This window comes from Equus caballus, chromosome 1 (genome assembly GCF_041296265.1).
Source record: "Equus caballus isolate H_3958 breed thoroughbred chromosome 1, TB-T2T, whole genome shotgun sequence".
In the NCBI taxonomy this organism is placed as follows: Eukaryota; Metazoa; Chordata; class Mammalia; order Perissodactyla; family Equidae; genus Equus; species Equus caballus.
The window spans coordinates 151,485,886-151,506,557 of record NC_091684.1 but is presented as its reverse complement, the minus strand read 5'-3'; the positions used below and the strand labels follow the sequence as shown (position 1 = coordinate 151,506,557).

Genomic DNA, 20,672 nt, shown 5'->3' with positions numbered 1-20,672 from the left:
TTTCTTTCACCAGAAATAGCCATAAGTCAGCCCGCCGTGGAGACTGACAGTCCTGAAGGCCAGTCAAGCTCCAGCCAGGCCCTGCCTAGAGAACGAGGGGGCTGTGGTATGCCTTGAAGAGTTACCCGATTCTCTCCTATCATGAAAGAGAGGGTGAGCGGGTTAGCCTCACATTCTTGCAAAGGGTCCACAGAGACAAGAAGATTCCGAGAGGTTTCCCCAACTTACTCCCTCATTGGAGCTCCTGGCCCACCTCCGTCCTGCCCAGTCCAAACCTTCAAGGGAGGGGCCTTAAGGATCTGTATTTGTAACCTGTTGTTGATTCGGATGATTTTTCTTAGCAGAAAGTTTGGGAAATGCAGCTCTACAAATCCCTGCTCAGTCAGCTCTCCTGGGCTGGAGGAGAAGCCAGCTGGCAGCAAATGAGGCCCCAACCCCAAGCCCAGCTAATCTCATCTATCAGCTGGGTTTACCCCAGGATCCCAGGGTGCTCCTTCGAACCATTTTCAGTGGTTCACAGGCCCCAGTTGGTCTCCAGCCTTTCCCACTGCCTCTCTGTGCCCCTCTGGGACCTCCAAAATTGCTTGTGGTCACCCCAAAGCCTCCTGTGAGGGCCTCTCCTCCAGCCCCTCCTCTAGCACCTCTTCCTCCTCCTTTTCCAAAAGGCCTGAATGGCCTCAGGGAGGTTTGAGGTTTCACACAGGGGTGCATGAAAAGGGCTCATTAACCCAGATCAGCTGACTTCAAAGAATGGTCCTCACCCGGGGGTCCCTGAGACCCTTTCAGGGGGTCCTCCAAGGTCAAAACTATTTTCATAATACTTTTTTTTTTTTTTTGCATATATGGCTTTTTAAACTCTCATTCTCTCAGGAGTTTCCCAGAGGCTTCTCATGTGTGGTGAAAGTATCACCAATGGAACGTGTGCTTCTGTATTCTTGTGTTTTACAATTTTTCTGTTTTTTTTTTTTTTTTTAGGAAGATTAGCCCTGAGCTAACTACTGCCAATCCTCCTCTTTTTGCTGAGGAAGACTGGCTCTGAGCTAACATCCATGCCCATCTTCCTCTACTTTATACATGGGATGCCTACCACAGCATGGCTTTTGCCAAGCAGTGCCATGTCCACACCCGGGATCCGAACCAGCGAACTCCAGGCCATCGAGAAGCAGAACACGCGAACTTAACTGCTGTGCCACCGGGCCAGCCCCACAATTTTTCTCAGTTTTAATTTCTAATACAATACATACTGATACCCACATAAACAAAAAGCTCTTTGGGGTCCTCAACAATTTTTAAGAGTATAGAGGGATCCTAAGACCAAAAACTTTGAGAACCACTGGCCCAGATGAATCTGCAATTGATGATAATTACTAATTTGATACATGAGTGGGGACTGCTTGCAGGGTGGGGAGATGGGGAGAGAAGAAACAAGGGGAAGGGGAATGGGGAGAAGGGAGGAGGAGGAAGGGACAAGGAGATGAGAGAGGAGGAGATGGGGGCAGAGAGAGAGAAGGGAGAGGAAGGGACCAGGAAAGGGAGGAGGGGACAGAACTGGTGGGAGGGAGGAAGCAGAGGAATAACCCTTGTTGAAGATGCACCAGAAGCCGAGGTAGGCACTTGACATGCTTTAGTCACGTGATATGACCCACTTCATAGATGAAGACACTGAGGCTGAGAGACATTTAGATATTATTTATCCCGTAAAAGTGACAGAGCTGGGTTTGAACCTAGGTGCACATCCTTTGGCACCATGCCGTGCCCCCTTCTGACTTACAGATGAGTCCTAGTGTCAGTGATGCCACCTTCTAGGCAGCTGGCCAAGCAGCTATGAGCCCAGGATGCAAAGGCCTTGACAGCCTTCTGCTGCCTTTAAGCCACTTACGATCCAGGGAAGGTGTGGAGGGGGTCACGGGAGGGGAAGAGGGAAGTGGACATGGAGCCCCTGCCTCTGGCTCATTCTGGAACAGGGCCGGCAGCTGGGCCCCACTTCCGTGAAGCCTGCCGCCTGCTCCAAAGCAGCCGCCTTGGTTTCAGTTCACAGGGATTTCCCGTAAACACCCGTCAGCACATGCATCCTTACCTGACCACCCTCCTGCCTAACCGTTCTCTTCTCTGGCTGGGGAGGGGCTGAACAGGGCTGTGCACACCTGGGGGCACACCCTTTTGGCCCCTTCACAACTGGCTTGGTAGATTTGCCCCCAACTTCTTTAAAGAAAAAGCTGATTAAAAAACTCCACTCAGCATTATTTTCAATATGCAAAATACAATTTATTACCTGGAATTTTCCCTGGAGTCCCCAAACAAGTATTTCATCAATAAATCCTAAAGAACACCACTGCGAGAGGAAAGACTTACGGGGCGGTGGCTTCCTGCCACGGGGGCGAGTGAGTGTTGCAGGGAATACTTGCAGATGGCCTTTAAAGTCACCTTTTTGATTGTAAAGTTATGGGCTATTCTGCACATATACTGAAGATGCTCTACGCCTCCCAAACATGTAACCTTGAATTGCTTCCCTTGAGTCTAGGTGACTTTTCCTTTGCCCTGTCTTCCTTCATTCTGGGAGGCCCAGCTCAGAGTGCAGAGACACCTAAGGGTCTGTGGGAGAGAGGGAAGGCCATACCCTAACTAGGAGACTAGGGGCAAACTCGGGAACGTTTTGGGAGCAGAGCTCCAGAATTCCATGGGACACACTCTGGGGCCAGACCCCTTGAGCAGCTGGCAGGAGCTGGGGAGACCCTGTGCCCATCTCCCTGAGCACCTGCCCAGACTGGAATCTACCAGGGAAGCGGGGAGAAGGGGCTGAAAGATGGTCCCTCTGGACCAGGCTCTCTCCCTCCCTCTGGGCTCTTCCAAGACAGCAGGGGCCTTTTCTTTTTCTCTCTCTATATCCTCAGTAAATGTTTGATTGGCAAATGACTGAATATAACCATTATGTTTATTTAAAAAGAATTGATGGAAAAACTGGCCAGGCTGAATTTTGACTGACTGGTCCATTATGATACCTGAAAAGTAGTTTTGAGGGTGGGCCTCGTACAGCCACTGATGTTTACAGGAGCGCCAGGTGCAGGCCTGTCCCATGGCTGTGGCAGGCTCCAGCGCTGGAAGGGCCTCTCCGAGCAGCGGGGCCTCAGGCTGGGCCCGCAAAGCCAGAACTGCCACCAGGAGAAGGGGCAGGCTGGAGCAGGGCTGAGAGAGGAGACCGGACGATCCAGGGGACTGAGCACACACAGCCCTCGGGCACTACAAGGACCTGGCCTGTCAGACCCTAGGCCACCCACAGGGCCAGCCTCTCCCAGGAATGATTTTTGGTGTCTCAGGTGACCTTTTATTCCCCTAAGTAATGCATGCCATCATGATGAATGAGGAGTTTTCTAAAACAAAGAATAAGCCTCGACACCTTAAACAAAAAAACAAAAAAATGAAGAGACCCTGTAACAAAAGCATTTGGTATCTTCCAGAAGGAACTGCTGAATTTCAAATAGAGACAAGATATTTTTTATGTTATTTTTTTCTCAATATAAGAGAAGCAAAGACATTATCATTTCGAGACCTATCAGTTAATTTGTGTATGTAATCACATTAGCAATGCAATAAATATGAGTATACTTTATATGGACGAGATCCACTTTAGCCTGAGTGGATACTACCAATCCTAATACGTCTACTGCTAATAATAGGTTTTTAAATAAAGCTACTGTCTGTGTTCCCACACAGAACAGTTTTGGTTGCTCTGAGAAGCATTTGCGTCACAAACAGCATTCAGCTTTTCCCTCAAATGAAAGAAAATGTCCTGTTCCAGTGAAACAGCGATACCTCACATCATCACATAATTCATAAACCAAACATCCCGTGCATCTTACGCGTATCTCTGCTTCATTTATAAAAGGTCACATAGATGAAAATATTTTATCTGAAAAATGACAGTTGAATGTAAGACTGAAAAAAGATACTTGCACAATAAAAACACATTTTTTAAAAAGTGATTTTGTCCAATTGCATTTGGAATTGGAATTTTCTACTATCAGAACCCAATTAACACAGCCCTCCTCATACAGTCCATTAAGATCAGCAATTCTAGAGGAAGGTTCCAGAAGTCACAGTGAGCACTTAGAGTATGCGCTGCCGAAGCAAGCACAGTGCGCACTTAGAAAAAGCAGATTTTAAAGTGCTCTGAAAACAAATTTGATTCAAGGAAATAATAGGGGATGTATTAAACGCTGAATTCTATTGGTAACAGGATGAACTGAGACTAGTATAATTTAGAATAAGCTTAAAAACGGATAAATTTTAAAAAGTGTTCAAAATGACAAACACTGTACTTGCAGGTGTTCTGGTGCTGAAGGCTCCCCCTGGACCCTTTCTAGGGGCGGTAGTTGTAATAGTAATATGGAGACGCCAAGTGAACCTGCAGCCTTGAGTTTCTCCTCTAAGCTAAGTTGCAGTAAACCCTCAGATCCTCTAGAAGTAAGTTCTAGTTACATGGGACGATTTCAGATTCTATCCTCAGGTACCTATGTGTACTTTCTGAGAAGACGATCAAGCCCAGACCTGCAAAGACACAAACAGAAAATTTTTAGTCCCTTAGGAGTTAAGGACCTGTCAAACCCGAGTTTAACGAGATAACATCAAAGTCTATAATACACACACACTCACATGTGTTGGAGGAATAACACTTTACTCCTGGCAACTCAAAGGTGCTTGTTTGGACCTGACTCCCCCCTCCCTCAGTTAATCTTCTGAAGGGCATCTGTGGCCTCCTTACTAGCACTGGTAACTCTTAGATTGACTCCAGAAACCATCAGGACCCACACAGTTCACTAGGTACATGAACAGGACTTTACTAATTTAGGAAACTCTTGCCCAGGAAGATGAAGTCACAAATAACTTTGTTTCAGCAACTTCACAAAATCCTTTGATCTATTTATCCTAAGACTGGACCACTCAACCACCCTCTTTAGAGAAGACACTCACTTCTCAGGACAACACAGAGCATCAAATGACGGGTTGGCCCTTGAAGACTTTCTTTGAACTCTTCTCCCTTCCCTCACCCCGTGTCCAGCAATCTTAAGCTAGTAGGCCACAAATCTGTCCAATCCTACTTAATCCTCCATCAAAAGACTTGCTTTCAACCAGACCCCGAGGCCTCACAAACATCTGCCTCGCTGTCCCCTTCTGAGATGCTCTGAAGACTGTCACGTTTGTGATCCTCCACGCTGAGGTATGCAGTAAACATGGCTTTGCTTTAGGAACAGGCTATTTTGGTGGTACTTCTGGGGAGCCAACATTCTTTGAGAATCTGATGAAAGCCATGAAGATACTTTTCCTGGAAAAATGCGTGCACACACACACACAATTTGGCACATAACTTCAGGGCCTTCATGGGTCTCCTGAAGCCCCCTGTTGGTCTCACAGGGGTCTGTGATCACAGAATAAGACCCGTGCACTACTAGGAGGTGAGACTGGCAATCTGGTTTGTCAAAGGCTAGAATCACAAGAATCAGACTTTTAGGGTCAAAAGGAACCTTTTGGATCATGTAGCCCAATTATTCCCTCAACAACCTGCTGGTACACAGTTGTTTAATCCACGCTGGAACACCCGCGCTGATGGGGGCACTCATGACTTGCCCAGGCAACGTATTCCTTCTGTGGCCACGGGCAGAGCTGGGATTAGAGCTGTTTAGCTGACCAGGCCCATCCTGGCTACTCTGACCCCTCTGCTTTCTGGAAGGCCAATCACTCCTCCTCTCACACACGGAGTAAAACAGAAAACCTTCTTACTCTTAGGGTATGATCCCACGATCCTGAGCAAAACGCAGTCCCATCAGGGGAAACTCGGAGAGTACTAACGCGGTTTTCATGACCAAACAGGATGGAGACTCGGGATCCCTTGAGAACATCCCAGACGTTGATGGTATAATCGTTGTATCCAGCAAATAGCAGGCGCCCTCGAAGCCGGAGGATATGATGGTTACTGAACCAGTTCCTCCCTTCCTGTTTTTCTTTGTGTCAATGTCACTCATTCACTCGCTCACTCACTCACTCACACATTCATTCATTTGTGATTAGTTCCCCTATGTTCCAGGCACTGTGCTTTGCCCTGGAGATTCAAAGAGGGGAAAGCACGGTCGCCACCCCCTGTGGAGGGTGGTGGTGGGCAGGCAGACACACAAATCACTGTAGCACCGTGTGGTAAGGGCGATCATGGAAGTGCTCAGGCGTGTGTGAAGTGCTATGTGATCATAGAGGCAGGGGGATCAAGGAGGGCTCTGCAGAGGAACCAATATCTGAGTTGGCTCTTGAGGGCTGAGCAGGCGTTTGCCATGCAGAGAAGGGAGGGGAAGGCTGTTCCAGGCAGCAGTAGCAGCATGCACGCACAAAGGCACAGATGCAGAATGAGAGGGGGTGTCTGGGGAAACTGAAAGGTCCAGTGACCCAGTGTAACTAGCAGCCTCCCCAGCTGTGAGGGCAGAGGTGCCATAAGCTTCAGGGCATCGAGACAGGGACTCTTGCTTCACCCCCTCCACCTCTGAAAAAAGACCCTTTTCAGGGTTGATGAGGAGAATGGGAGGCAGGGGAGGAAATGCCTAAAGGGACTGCAGATGTGAAGTTTCGCTACATCGCTGTCTTGAAGCACAGCATCAGGTGGGCACAGCCTTCACTTCCCCTGAGGTGAGTGGGGCTGGGGGAGGCAGCTGCGGGCAGGGTGAAGTGGGGGGTCAAGAAGCAAGGGGAGGAAAACTTGTGCAAAGGTCGACTATTTAGCATGTGGGCCCCCAGGAAGTTTAGCTGAGGGGAAGCTGGACAGAGAGCTGGGTTTCATCCAGGCCCTGTTTTACAGCCCTGGGGACGTTGCTGAAATAAAATCTTACCACTGAGGGAGAAGTCCACGCTGGAGGCTCCAAATATGATACTCTCTTTGGAATAGATGGCGACCTCCCTGTCTGCGCGGAGGTCGTAGAGGCGACACTGGGGTGCACACAGAGAGACAAGGAAGCACTTACTTCTGGCTCCAGTTTGGTGAAGCGATGACCATAGGGCTATAGGCAAGTGCTGGTGGCCGGTGTAGTTCGAAGGATAAAGGAAAACCTCTAGTTTTCTCTCCTAGTCTTTTCTCCCTCAATCCTGATTCATATTAATCTTCAGGGATCAATGAAGATTCAAAAGAACCGTGAGTACAGATTTCTTCAAGTACAAAAAAAAGAACGAAACCCCTCTTTTTTTCTGATAAAGGATACATGTTCATTGTAGAAAGTTCAGAAAAACTCAGAAATGCATAAAGAAGGAAATAAAAGTCACCCCAAATCCTAGAGGTATTTACTAACATGTGGGCTATTTCCTTCGTCTTATTTCTATTTTATGTGTGTGTATATTTAAATGGGGTAGATGTGTCATTATTACTTCTATTAACATTATGAGTATTTTCTCATATCCCTAAATAATCTTCAAAAAAACATGATTAACTTGGTTGCTGAATATTCCTCTTGTGGCTACATCAGAATCTATTTAGCCATATGCTAAGTGTGGTGTTGTGGGATTTTTTTTGTTGCTGAGGAAGATTTGCCCTGAGTTAACATTTGCTGCCAATTTTCCTCTTTTTTTTCTTTTGTATGTGAGCCGCCACCTCAACACAGCCACTGACAGACACGTGGTGTAGGTTCATGCCCGGGAACTGAATCCAGGCTGCTGAAGCAAAGTGTGCCAAACTTAACCACTAGGCCACCAGGGCTGACCCCTGTTAAGTGTTTTGATTGTGTCTAATTGTGTCTAATTTTTCTCTTTTATGAATAAAATTATGATAACCATTCTTATGTAAAAATCCTTATACCTCTATATCTCTGATATTTTCCTTAGAATAGCTAAGGAATAGAATTCTTAGGATAGAATTGTTTCCAAGAAATAGCATGACTGGATCAAAGGGTAGGGATGTTTTAAAAGCTCTTGATTCATATCACAAAACTGCTGTCCAGAAGGGTGGTACCAAGGCTGCTTTACTGCACCAGCTCCATCACTCAGCACTTCCCTGCTAATCCAAGAGGCAAAGGAGCGTCTGATCACTTAAATTTGCATTTCTTGGATTACAGGTAACTTTGAAAACATTTTCAGGTGTTTATTTGCCATTTTGGATTCATTGCTCTGCAAAGAGTCTGTATTTTTATCATTTGTTTTTAATTGAAGTGTTTACCTTATTGATGATATGATATGAACCCCACTCATATACTAAAGGATTTCACTTTGGTCTGTCATATACGTGGCAAGAATTTTTCTGAAATGTATGGTCTTATATTTTGTTATGTATTTTTTGACATACAGAAGTTTTAAATTTTATTATCAAAACTCTCAATCTATTTGTTTGTAATTTCTCCCACAGTAGCAAATCAGGATGAAATCCACTATTTAGTAAGGTATTTGATATTTTTGGGGCACATAAGGTATTTTTTTCCTCTTGAGAAGTCAGTCAACATAATTTAGCAATTAGTATCAAAAGCCTTAAAACTATTTTTAACTCAGTAAGTTCATGTCTGAGAATTCTAAGGAAGTAATAGGAGAGGTACCAAATTTTTTAAAGATTGGCACCTGAGCTAACAACCGTTGCCAATCTTCTTTTTCTTTTTTTCTGCTTTTTCTCCCTAAATCCCCCCAGTAGATAGCTGTATATTTTAGTTGTGGGTCCTTCTAGTTGTGGCATGTGGGACGCCACCTCAGCATGGCCTGATGAGTGGCGCCATGTCTGTGCCCAGGATCCGAACTGGTGAAACCCTGGGCCACCAAAGTGGAGTATGCGAACTTAACCACTCACACGGGGCCTGCCCCTATAGCAGCATTTTTAACAGAAAAAGAAAACCCTTAGAAAAAACCCTAAGTGTCCAAAAATTGAAGACTGGTTGAATAAATTATGGCCTGTCCATAACATGGAAAATTTTTCAATTGTTAAGAAAATACGATGTAGAAAAATGTTTATTGGCATGGGAAAATGTTCACAATCTATTGCTAAGCGAAAAAAGCAAATTATAAAGCATTTTGTTTAAAAAGAAAAAAGACAAAGGAATTCACCCAATTGTGATTTTTCTTGGGTAGAGAGATTAAGGTAATTTAATTTTTTTCCTAAGTTTTTTTCATTAAATACATATTACTTCCGTAATCAGAAAAAAAGTTATTTTTAAAAAAGTAAAATTAAGTCAGCACATCTCTCTTTCAACTAGGAAGAGCCCTCAATAACTTAGAAACATACCGTAGCATCATCTGATCCTGAGGCAAAGGCATCTCCACTCGGGTAGTATCTGAGAGAGAGAGTTTGGGGAGAAAGCACTTTAATTGATGGTGGTGATACCCCATCCTGCATGCCCATCAGAACTGCCTGGGAAGGCTGCCCTGTGCTAGGCCCTCGGAATCAGAATCTCCACCTCTAAGGACACAAGGACCACTAGTTACAGAGCAAAGAAAGGGAGGCTCATCCGACAGGCCCATTGGTCTCTAGTTTTCTTCCCTGTAAGTATGGGACACTGACACTGGCCTTGCAGAGTGTTGGCGAGGAGGAAATGCGATACTATGTGCATCTGCGCCAGGCATGGAACCCGGGGCAGGCCCCCGTAACCGTACTTTCCCTTGATCACAGATCCCATTCCACAGACTTAGCTCAGGGATAAGACAGTGGTTATAGACACAGACACTGGGATCAGATACACACAGCCATGTGCAGATCTCTGCACTGCAAACTGACTACACGTGATACTTTTGCCAAGTGACTTCACCTTGCCCAGCCTCAGTTTCCTCATCTGACAATGAAGATGACAATGCATGTTTCCTGTCATAAAGACTGAGTAAGACAGATGTATGCAAAGAACTTGGTGCGGTGCCAAATAAAAAGCATTCACTAACTGATGATTTCTCCTCTTACTGTCATTCTCTTCCCGAGAATCAGGCTTCCTGGAGAGAGGGAAGCCCAAGTTGAGACCTGACAGAATAACAGACATTAGAGGAATAGGCTTCAGGTAGCTAGAGCAGCTCAAGTGAGAGAACATGAATCTTGATGCTGTATTTCACAAACATAGAGGGGTTTAATTTATTTTTGTGCTTTATATTCTATCCTGTATCTTAATAACTTCATTTACTATCTGTAGTAATTTCTGGAATGATTTCCTTTGATTTTCTAGGTAAGTGCTGCACATTTGCAAAAAGTGATAGCATTTTTCCTTTTTCCTTACCCCACATTTGAGGGCGGGGAGCTGGACAATTCTTACTAGTATTTCTACTACTGAAGTACATAAGTATGTTTATTTTGTTCTTGCTTTTAAGGGGAACAAGTCTAGCGTTTCCCACTGAGTATAGTGATTTTTGGGTGATTACACTTTCTATACTGTCTAGACAGTGTCGCTTTCCAAATTTGAATGTCAAGTCCTGACCTCTCTCTTGGGATCTGGTTCACAGATCCTGCTACTCCTTGACATCTCCATTTGGTTGTCTAGCAGGCATCTCAAACTTGCCCAAAACAGAGCTCCAGAATCCACATGCAACCACTGCCCCCTACCTGCACTGCCTCCAGTCTTCCCTGTCTTAGAAAATGGATCACTGCTTACTGCCCCTTATAAAAAATGTGGCTTCCCTAGGTTCAGGGTTCTCTTCCTATAATGCAACCCCTTGCATGGCAGGTGTCATTTGGCCCTTTGCATGACACCCTGTGGAACTGGGGCTCAGGTAACCAGCACAAAAATGCTGGTACCCTGGCTGTTGCCATTGCTATGAGTAATAAATTGTCCTTCATCTCTAACCCAGGAGTCTCATGTCTTCTACCAGCATCCATGAAACTGTGGCAGCCTAACTTGTTAGCTTGCAGCTAGCATAAAATCTCAGACCCTTTCTAATTCTTGACATTTGTGTCCTTTAGTTCCAGCCACCAGCATTTCTTTCTTGAACTTACACAACAACCTTCAGCTGGAGGTCATACTTCCATTCTTGCTCCCCTACAAACTATTCTCCATACAGCAGCCAGAGATCTTTCAGAGGCAAAACAGAGATCATGTTAGCCACCTCCCCAACTCAAAACTCTCCAGCTAGCCTTTTGTTAGGTCCCTTAACATCTCATCTTCCCCCAGCTCTTTGCAAGCCTGGCTCTTTCATCATCCTGGCCTCAATTTAAATGTCACTTTCTCAGACAGGCCTTCCTTGACCATTTTAAATAATAACCCACCCCATCTCCCTATTTATTTTTTTATAGCACTTACCAGCATCTTAAATCAAACTGTACATTTGTTTATTTGTGTTTTGTCTCGGTTGTCTCCTGCAGGAGAGTAGAGACTTTATCTATCTTGTTCACAGCTGTATTCCCAGTTCCTGGAATAATGTCCAGCATATAAGTACTCAATAAATATTTGTTGAATGAATGAATGAGAAATACTGACTTGATTTAGAGAGGACAATAGCAATTGCTCCTGGTGCAATTAAGTTAAAATTCTCCAAGAGATCTGGAGTGCTGTTCAGTCCCACCACAAATCAGCCCGTCTTGCTGGGGAGGCCTCTCTCAGCCAAGTAAACTGAGCCAGGACGTGGTTCCTGGGCTAAGCATGACCCTAGGCCAGAGAACGCAGGAGAACAGAGAAGTAACGTGACAGTTCTACTCACTGACCGGACACTGTTGATGTCAGACTCGTGTGTTTCAAAGGCCTGCACGCACTGGCCAGAGCGCATGTCCCACACCATGGCTTTCTTGTCACATCCCTACAAATGCAAAGTTACCCAGAGTTATGGCCACAGCAAGGACTGTCTACACCGACCTGAGTTCCAGTCATGTCACAGAGACCGTTAATTTTCCATTAGAAAATGGCTGACAACATGCTTCTCTGGGACTAGCTTCACCTAAGGCCACTTTCCTCAACCGATTAGCCCTTAGGAAGGCCAGAACTGGGTCTTAGGGTGGGGGGGAGCAGGGAAAGGCACCCAATGTGTCTCCACAGCCTCCTGCCCACCCTCCTCCTGGGCACTTCCCCTCTCTTCATTTTTCTCTTTCCTTCCTCCCTCCTCTTTATCTCTGCTTCCCTAAGCCCAGATGGGAAGGCAGGCAGACAGAAGGGTGCACAGTGGGAGCCCCCAGCTTTGTCTCAGGTGTTTGGGGCCGCCCTGAGCAAAGGTGGAGAGCCAGGTGTCCCTGGGCCACCTGCATCCCCAGCAGCGTGCCAGCTGGGACTCGGCGGACTAGGAGCTAGTCAGGCCCTGCCAGCAGTTAGCTGGGTGGCTTAGACAAGTCACCTCCCTGGGCTTCCGCCTCACCTTGTAAAGGAAACACTCTGGGCTGCCAACACGACCCAGAGAACACTAAACAGGAGCTTTCACGTTATACTGTCACGGTTCCAGGGGCATTCTGACAAATTCCTGCAGAGTAGTCCTGTCACCAAGCTTGGGCAGTATAATGTGGACTTTCAGTAGGCCAGTAGAAAAGGGAGTGGCTTCAAACTGGTGTCCAAGTTACTGGTTTCAGCTCAGCAAAGGGTCGGGTGAAGGACCATAACTGGATCTCAGGAGGACCCGCTGCGGGGGTTCAGGACTCTGCCTATCTTTACTGAGAATGTGGCCAAAGGAATCGAGAGCGTCTTCAAATCTTTAGAAGACACTAGAGCAGATGGAGTTTAGTGCTCTGAAACAGACAATATAATCTACAATCCCATCAGTGCAGCTGAGGAGGGATAAATACAGTTATACAAAGACACAGGAATGAGACATAGACAGATGGGGCCAAATACCCAAGAAGAAAATCGGGGGTCCCTGTCGATTAGAGGCCACCCAGCCCTCATCTTATGCCCAGGACTGAAAGGCAGGCAGGTCAGAGCAAAGGGCCCTTTCTTTCTTCCAGCTGTGAAAGCCATTGACGGCTTGTGTACCCCCATCCTCTCTCACCAGTGCCTCCTGACCAAAGTGCGAGAGGAGCCGGGGTCAGGCCAGCCAGCTCGGTTCTCCATTCTTACTGGCAGCTGTCCGCAGAAATACTCGCCCTCCCATTGGCATAACACAGTGTAAGCTCGTCCATCTACTGCTTATAATATCCTGGGGAAGGTGGGGGGCAAGTACTAGTGTGCATTATGCCAAATTTAGAGATGGTGAAATTTAGAAGCTATAGCAAAGCCAGGACCCAGGTCCTGGGTCCTGACTCCTCGTCTGCTGCTCCTCTGTGCCTTGTCTGTCCTACTCTGAGCCTTCAAATATGCTGTTCTCTGTGCCCTGGGGTGGGAGGGGGATGGCAACTGCAGGGGTGGGGTGGGAGAGTATCCCATAAGCCCCAAGCCCTGATCACAGCACAGCGTTGCCTCACCTCAGCAGCCACCTGACCAGCCCGGTGACCTTGTGGCTGTCTCTAATGCTCTCAGATGTAACTCTACTATTTGACATTTTTAAATGTGGCAGATATGCATCTTGAGTCACAGTATTCACAGCAGGAGAACATTCCAGATCCCTCGGTAGACTGCTGAATGTCAGCAGCAGAACTGGAGATCCTCACAGGCCAGCACTGTAACTGCCCACCAAGTACCACCAATGCTGCAGCAGCTGAGGTTGCAGTAGCTGTGGGAGCTGAGGACAATTCTGGCTGCCCTTTCTATGGAAGTGTCCAGTCTAGTCCCATGAATTGACAAGAATTGACACCATAAGCCCCTCTAGTGGACAAAGGACGCCTAGAGATTTCCCTTGGCTCTTTACCCCAGACACGAAGGTGTTTCCCGTTTCCGAGGGGGCCAGGTCCAAGCAGAGCACGTCGGCCCCATGTCCGTGGAAGCTCTGAAGCAGCTGCCCGCTCTCCACGTCCCACAGGGCACACGTCCCATCGCCGCTCGCCGTCAGGATCTGCCCGCAGAAAAGGACAGGAGGGATGCTGAGCTTATTATGCCTTCTGTCAGGGGCAGTCAGTCAGATGCTTAAACTTCCACCAGGAAAAGGAGGCTCAGTAAACACGCATGCAGACATCCACCTCGCTAAATCTGATGTAAGCTCAGAAACATTTCTCCCGTACTGAGAAAAAAGAGTTCATTTTCAACACCCTCACTGTCCTTGAGCTGTGTGTTTATGTGCCTGTCCTCCAGAGAACGAAATCCGGGAGGCCTGCCCATACTGCAGGGCTCTAGGCCTGCCCAGCACGTAGCACCTAGTCCATGAACACCTGCTGAACAGAACCTCGAGCAGACAAGCAGCCAAGCCCACTGTCGTGCTTCTCAGACATTAACGTGCATCCCGGTCACCCGGCTGCCTCCTAATATAGAGTTGGGGATGGCAGAGGGGCTGAGATTTTACAGTTCTCACCAACTCCCAGGTGACATCGACCCTGCTCACTGGACCCCACCCAGTGCAGTAAGGATCGAGGCAGCACTTTGTCAGACACCTTCTCTCATTGCTGCTTTGCCCCAGAGGCTCCCGGGGCCACCAAGAGGTGCTGACACTCATGCATGCTCAGGTTCAACAAGCATTTGCTGTGTGCTGATGACATCCAGGCGCTCTGCTAGGCCTTGGGGTTTGCAGAAAGACTGTGTCTTGGTCTCTGCTCTCCTGGAGCTCAGTTTAACAGGACAGGCGGCACGAACTGAAACCAGCCTAATCTACTCTGTCCTCATGTTCAACATTCTGGGACCAGGCACACTTGGCCGGTGCTGTGTGATACAACACTGAGACCAAGAGAAAACGGCCTCGCCGCTGCCCCCGGAAATACCTGCTCCTGCAACAAGACTGTACACAACTTCCTTATCAAGACTAATGGCTTGCTCATCAAGACCCTCACCTCGCTCGGCTCACCAATCCAAAGCTATTACGTCATAACCAGTTTCCTGCTTTGAAAGACCCACCTTAAAATCACCCAGCCTGACAGCCTCCAGGTACCCTGCCCTAATTTCTCCATTTTGAGAGACTATGGAGGTGCTGTCAAGTTGGGGGGGTCTCCCTTTCTGCAGTAGGTCCAGAGAACTTAGCATTACTGGAAGGCGAGTTTTTCTGCCGGTCCCCCAGACGTGAAGGATCACTTAGGACAGACAGCGTGAGAAGCGCTGAGACACAGGCAGGCCCTTGGGAGGGTCTCCCCTAGGCTCTGGCAACGTCTGGGCTGGTCTTAGAGGATTAGGGAGAGCTGGCCCAGGCAGGGGAGCGGTGGGGAGGGCACCGCGGGTGAAGGTGTCCTCCGCACTGAGCGGACGGGGTGCCTGCATGAGAGCGAGGACTTTAGCCTGTAGGCAAGAGGGAGCTGTGGAAACTTCTGACCGGGAGAATGGTAAGAGCAAGGGTATATTTTAGGGAAATCTGTCTGAGGTCAGTGTGGTTCCCGCTCAGCAGCCTCTGTAGAGCTTACAAGTACAAAGTCTGGCCCACACAGGGAGAGGAACTCTGGGGAGCCTTGGGAAAGGCGTCGGGGCAGACTCGGGTTTTAAGTTTTGTCACTGCCAGTGTCTGTGAGGCTTGGGCTCTGGCTGAGCATACCTTTGTGGGGTTGGGAGAAAGGCAGCGGGGACCCAGGGCTCATGGCCTCATAGACCCAGCTGACTGTATCGCAGAGCCCTGGAGCCAGCTTGGTCCTCAGCAGCTTTGGGGGGGATCCACAAAGGTTAGCCCTGGATAGCAGAGCCTCCCTCTACCCCACCTTCTGGCTGCTCCCAGGGTGTGGATGAGGTGATAAGACGGTGCAGGAAGTGGCTCTGGTGGTGCAAGGGACCACACCAGAGAGCCCTCTGTGGGTGGTGATTACTGATGGCCCAGGAGAGAAAACAGGAACCAGGCCTTAAAAACTGCTAGCATTCACTGCACCCAGGGACCACGCTGCCCCTCCAATTTCCACGTGCTGGCTCTTCTCCCTCCACCCCTCTCCCCCTCCTTCTGTTCTCTTCCCTTCTCTCTTGCATGCCAGGCCTAGTGCTTATAAAGAATCTCCTTTCTCTGCAGGGATGGAACACAAAGGAGGGGAATCTGCTCCCACCCTGGCCTTGCGCCCGCCGGCTGCCAGGCAGTCTGGGGAGGCCTAGGACCTCTGTGCAGCCAGGAGAGGCGTCTTTGGAGCTCCTCCCTGGAGCAAGAGCTGGGTAACTTCCAGAGCTCCCAGCCTTCTTGGGTGTGGCCCCCAAGGCCCTCCTCCAAGCCCCCACTCAGGGGCAGCTCTCAAATCTGGGCAATCTTCATGGTTGCAAAGCCCCTGCTGCTGTCCACGGGATTCCCTCCAGCCTTGACTTCCTTCAAGAGGCCTGTGGACATCTGACAGGGTCACTGAGGCTGGTAAAAAGTAGCTCATGAACACACAAGACTTGGACTGCGTCTTAATTGGGGTACTTACATTTCGTAATATGTTTTCCTAGAATTTCTTTCTAGGAAATTCTCTCCTGGCCCACACCCACTAATGAATGCTCCACCTCATTCCTGTCCTAACACTTGCAAAGGGCCCCAAATCTCCAATTTTGGGGCGACATAAGGTCCCAAAACAATTTAAACAATAACCTCACTCTAGCTTTTTAATTTGGGAATTTTTCCATACTATACTCTTCAAAGAAATGAATAGTTTTTAAAAGTTAAAAGTAAATTCTTAATATTTTAAAAAATATTTAAAATTTTTAAAAATATTTTTGTGATCCTCATTACAATGTAAATAAAAATAAATTTTAAAAAACTAACATTCATTATGATAAAGGCACTAAACAGGACCCCTAAATCACTGTCACTCATTTATTCTGGAATGTGGAGAATCTGCAGGTTTAGAACCATAGTGTTATAGCAGCCACTTGAGCTTTTCTTTTTCATCCTAGATCCCAGAGATGGAAGGAAGCTTAAGGTTCATTAGTTCAGTGGCACCAAACCAGGCCATGCATCTGAATCACCCATGAAGCTTTGTATTAATATTAATAATAATAAAGTAGTAAGAGTTGACATTTATTGATATTGACCAGGGACGGTACTAAGTATTTTACACGAATCATAGCATTCAATCCACGGAAAGCCTTATGAGGGAGAAATTTATTACCATCCTCACTTGCAGGTAAGAAAAACGAAGCATACAGAATCACACCTTATTTAGGACTGACAGCCAGAACACAGTGGAGCCAGGATTTGACCCTGGCTGTCTCCCTCTGCTTCCCAGGCTGCATCCCGCCGAGGCAGCCATCAGGGACTCCCCTCTATCTCCGGCTAACTGCTTGTTAGGAAGAAAGCACTTTCTACTTCACAGGTGCGCCCTTTAATCCCCACCTCCAGCAACACAGGGCGAGGGGGATGGGTCTCCACCAGAGGGACTTCAGATGCAGGCACACCCTGCAAGACCCACTGTTCCTGCATCCTTCTGAGGCTTCCTTCACCCGGACTAAACGTGCTCTGTTGCTTTGGCTGCTCCTCAGGCCCAAAGACATCTGGTTCTGCCCAACACAGCTGCCGGGACCACAGCGCCCCCTACTGTACAGGTCTGCAAGACTCCTGGTCAGGCTCAAACGAGAGGTGCAAACACTGCACTCCAGATCCGAGCATCCCTCCAGTCAGCAATTAAGCAATTACCCAGTCACCTGTCTCCCTGCCGCCAGCCTCCCCTCACGGCCTGACAGCACTCAGCTGAAGCCACAGCAGGCCATGGAAGGCTTTAACCTGACTCAGATACTCCCCTCCTTAAAACAAACCCAAATCTGACCCCGTGCCTGCAATGGTTCCCGCTTGTCTACAGGGTCAGCCAAGACATCAGGGCGCCCTGGGATCTGGCCCTGCCCACCTTTCAGGCTGCCTGCCTCCCACTGTGCTCCCCTCACACTCCACTGGCGACACCTCCTCTCCCTCCAAGGCTGGCTCAGGCAGCCTCTTGCAGCAAGTTTGTGACCACCTGCTCCTGCTTCGAACCCCCAGCTTCCATCATGGCTGGTTTCCCTGAAGGTCCCCAAGGGCAGAGATGGAGCGTGCTTCCAGCCCCAGAGCCAAGTGGTATCTGGCAGTGTGGGTGGTGGGCGCCTAGGAGGGCCTGCTGAACAGATATGAACAAATAAACTACAGATGCTTTTACGACTGAAGAGAACTGAGTCAAAATGTTGAAGTTGTATTGTTTTCACTTTGTGGTTTATTCAAAGTAGGGCAGATTAACTATCTGAAGCTTTTTCTTTTTGCATTTGTTAAAACAGGAGTGTAAAGCAGGTACCCTGAGGGGTATAAAGTGCAGGACTCTGAAGCTCAGCAGCTCAGTGAAGTTTGACACATGTAAGCACCCTGCAACCGCCACTCAGACCAGGAGATAGGGATTTCCACAGCCCAGAAGGTTCTCTGTTCCACTCCCACCCCACCAAGTCAATTAGAGGAGCATGTTCAATGTGGTTTATAGTTTATCTCCACTCTATCAACAATCGATAGCCCTGACTGTTCCCAGTTCTGATTGTATTTAAAACAAATAAATAACCAGTGAGAAACAACAGGAGCTTCCTCTTCGAGCCAAGTGCTGGATCACAGCCCTCCTGTTAGGAGGGACACGGGAAAAGCTTCCTCTCCTTGCCACTCCTCTTTAGTTCTCTGTGACTGACCCTGCTCTCCAGCAGGCTGAGCCATCACGCGGCCGCTCGTTTACCTGCATGTCAGAGTTGGTGAAGCTGCAGGCCGAAAGGTAGTTGGTATGCATAGCAACAGACTTCTTTTTGGCAGCCATGTTTTCATTTTTGTCAAACGTCAGTGGATACACAGAACACTTATTATCCAAACCACTAGCACGGAAGGAAACAAGTGTCAAGTGTTACTATAGGGCAATAGAATAAGCGTATACTTTCTCGTTCACACCAACTTTTCAGAATGTTTTTCTTTGGCACTATCACATACTATAACCTTCCCCCAACTTTTACTTTGAAGACTTTCAACGTACAGTAAAACTGAAAGAAAAATAGTACAATGAACACCCAGATTCCAGATGAAACCAGATTGTGGTTTATTCAAAGTAGGGCAGATTAACTGTCTGAGGCTTTTTCTTTTTGCATTTGTTAAAACAGGAGTGTAAAGCAGGTACCCTGAGGGGTATAAAGTGCAGGACTCTGAAGCTCAGCAGCTCAGTGAAGTTTGACAAACGTAAGCACCCTGCAACCGCCACTCAGACCAGGAGATAGGGATTCACTAACTTAAATTCTGCCCTACTTGCGGGAACAAATTCTGAAACATTTGAATGCAAATTACAGACACGACATATCACATCAAAATACTTTAATTTGCAGATTTACATCTTCTAAAAATAAGACCATTCTCCTATGTAGCCACTAAATCATGATCACATCTGAGAAAACTAACAAAAATTGCATAACACCATGTAATAAGCCATCCATATTCAATCTTCCCAATGGTCTCCAGGATCCACGGCCCAAGCCCATACATTGTATTTTGTTTTTATTATTATTACTTTTTAAAGATTCAGTGCATGGTTGTGTATCTAGTTGTTAGTTTTAGTTCTCCATGTGAACTGGCGCCACAGGATGACAACTGACAGATGGGTGGTGTGGTTCCACGACCAGGAAATGAACCTGGGCCGCGGTGGTGAGAGCCCAGAATCTTAACCACTAGATCACCAGGGCTGGCTCTATATTTTTTTAAGATCTTTTAATTTAGAACAGACCTCCCACCTATTTTTTTGTTATGACAAGAGATCTTAGGTCCACTATTTTATGGAATGTCACACGCTTTGGATTTCTCACATTGTTTCTTAATGGTTAGATTCAAGGGTAACATTTTTGATGATAGAGCATAAAGGTGATATTGTGTACTTCATTCTTACTGCTTCAGTCCAGGAGGCTTGTGATGCCTGTTGTCCCAAGACTGGTGATGCCAACTTTGATCACTTGGTCAAGGTGGGGACCACCAGCTCTCTCCTTGGTAAAGGTGATTTGTTTGTGATTAGTAATAATCTGTGGTGTGATACTTTGAGGCCATGTGAACATCTGTTCCCCAACAACCCTTCATACCATGGCTTCAGCATGATTACCCTTGTTTGAATCAAATATTATTAAGGCTACAAAATAGTGACCTTTAATTTGATAATTCCCTCTGCATTTGTTGGCTGGTATTTTTCTGTAAAGAAAAGCTCCCCTTTGTCCATTGCACACCCACGGATTCTTTTTTTCTCTTCAACTGTGTTATGATACATTACTATCATTATTCATGGGATGCTCTAATTGTCCCAAATTTGGACAGTGGGGCCCCTTCAAGCAGACTGTTTCCTTCTGATACGACTATTGGTTCTTGAATGTTACCTTGCTTTCTGAAACAAGAAAATATTCTAGGCTCACTTTACTCTCTTCCTGCCCCAGACCTATAGTCAGCCTTACTCCACGGAGCCCTGCTTCCCTTTAGTGGGGAATGACATTTAGAAGAGGACACTCTCTTCTGAGGCCCTGGGGAAGGTAGGGGACCGCTCTGCCTTTCCGACTGCTTGGAGGTGCAGGTGTACACCTGGGTCATCTATTACTGCAGTTAGCCTTGGCGAGCTTGTTTAGTATAGACTGTGTGGGTGAGAATGATTTGCACTTGGCAGTGGCAATGAACCAGCATGCTGTGGACTCTGGGCTTCCCTGACCCTCAAGCTGGGACGCGTTCTCCCAGGCTGAGGCTTCAGAGTCATTTCTGTGGCTCTGCTGGGAATCTCACTACTTCGCGTTATCTGCACTGTTATGTGGGGCAGAGAAGTTCTGCAGTGTGATGCATCTGGGGTCGGATCTCTGCTTTAGTCCCTAACT

General features: G+C 47.3%; 1 protein-coding gene across 1 annotated transcript in view; it reads right to left on the bottom strand.

The window, feature by feature from the left end:
• Nucleotides 1-2,243: 2,243 nt before the first annotated feature.
• GNB5 (G protein subunit beta 5) overlaps nucleotides 2,244-20,672 on the bottom strand; it is a 36,885-nt gene continuing 18,456 nt past the window's right edge. The window contains exons 5-11 of the mRNA XM_023617306.2: nucleotides 18,530-18,662; nucleotides 13,678-13,821; nucleotides 11,618-11,709; nucleotides 9,227-9,275; nucleotides 6,867-6,963; nucleotides 5,776-5,942; nucleotides 2,244-4,545 (exon numbers count right to left, since the gene is read on the bottom strand). Coding sequence (XP_023473074.1) covers nucleotides 4,534-4,545; nucleotides 5,776-5,942; nucleotides 6,867-6,963; nucleotides 9,227-9,275; nucleotides 11,618-11,709; nucleotides 13,678-13,821; nucleotides 18,530-18,662 — 694 coding nt within the window. The 3' untranslated portion in view covers nucleotides 2,244-4,533. The remainder of the gene's footprint in view (nucleotides 4,546-5,775; nucleotides 5,943-6,866; nucleotides 6,964-9,226; nucleotides 9,276-11,617; nucleotides 11,710-13,677; nucleotides 13,822-18,529; nucleotides 18,663-20,672) is intronic.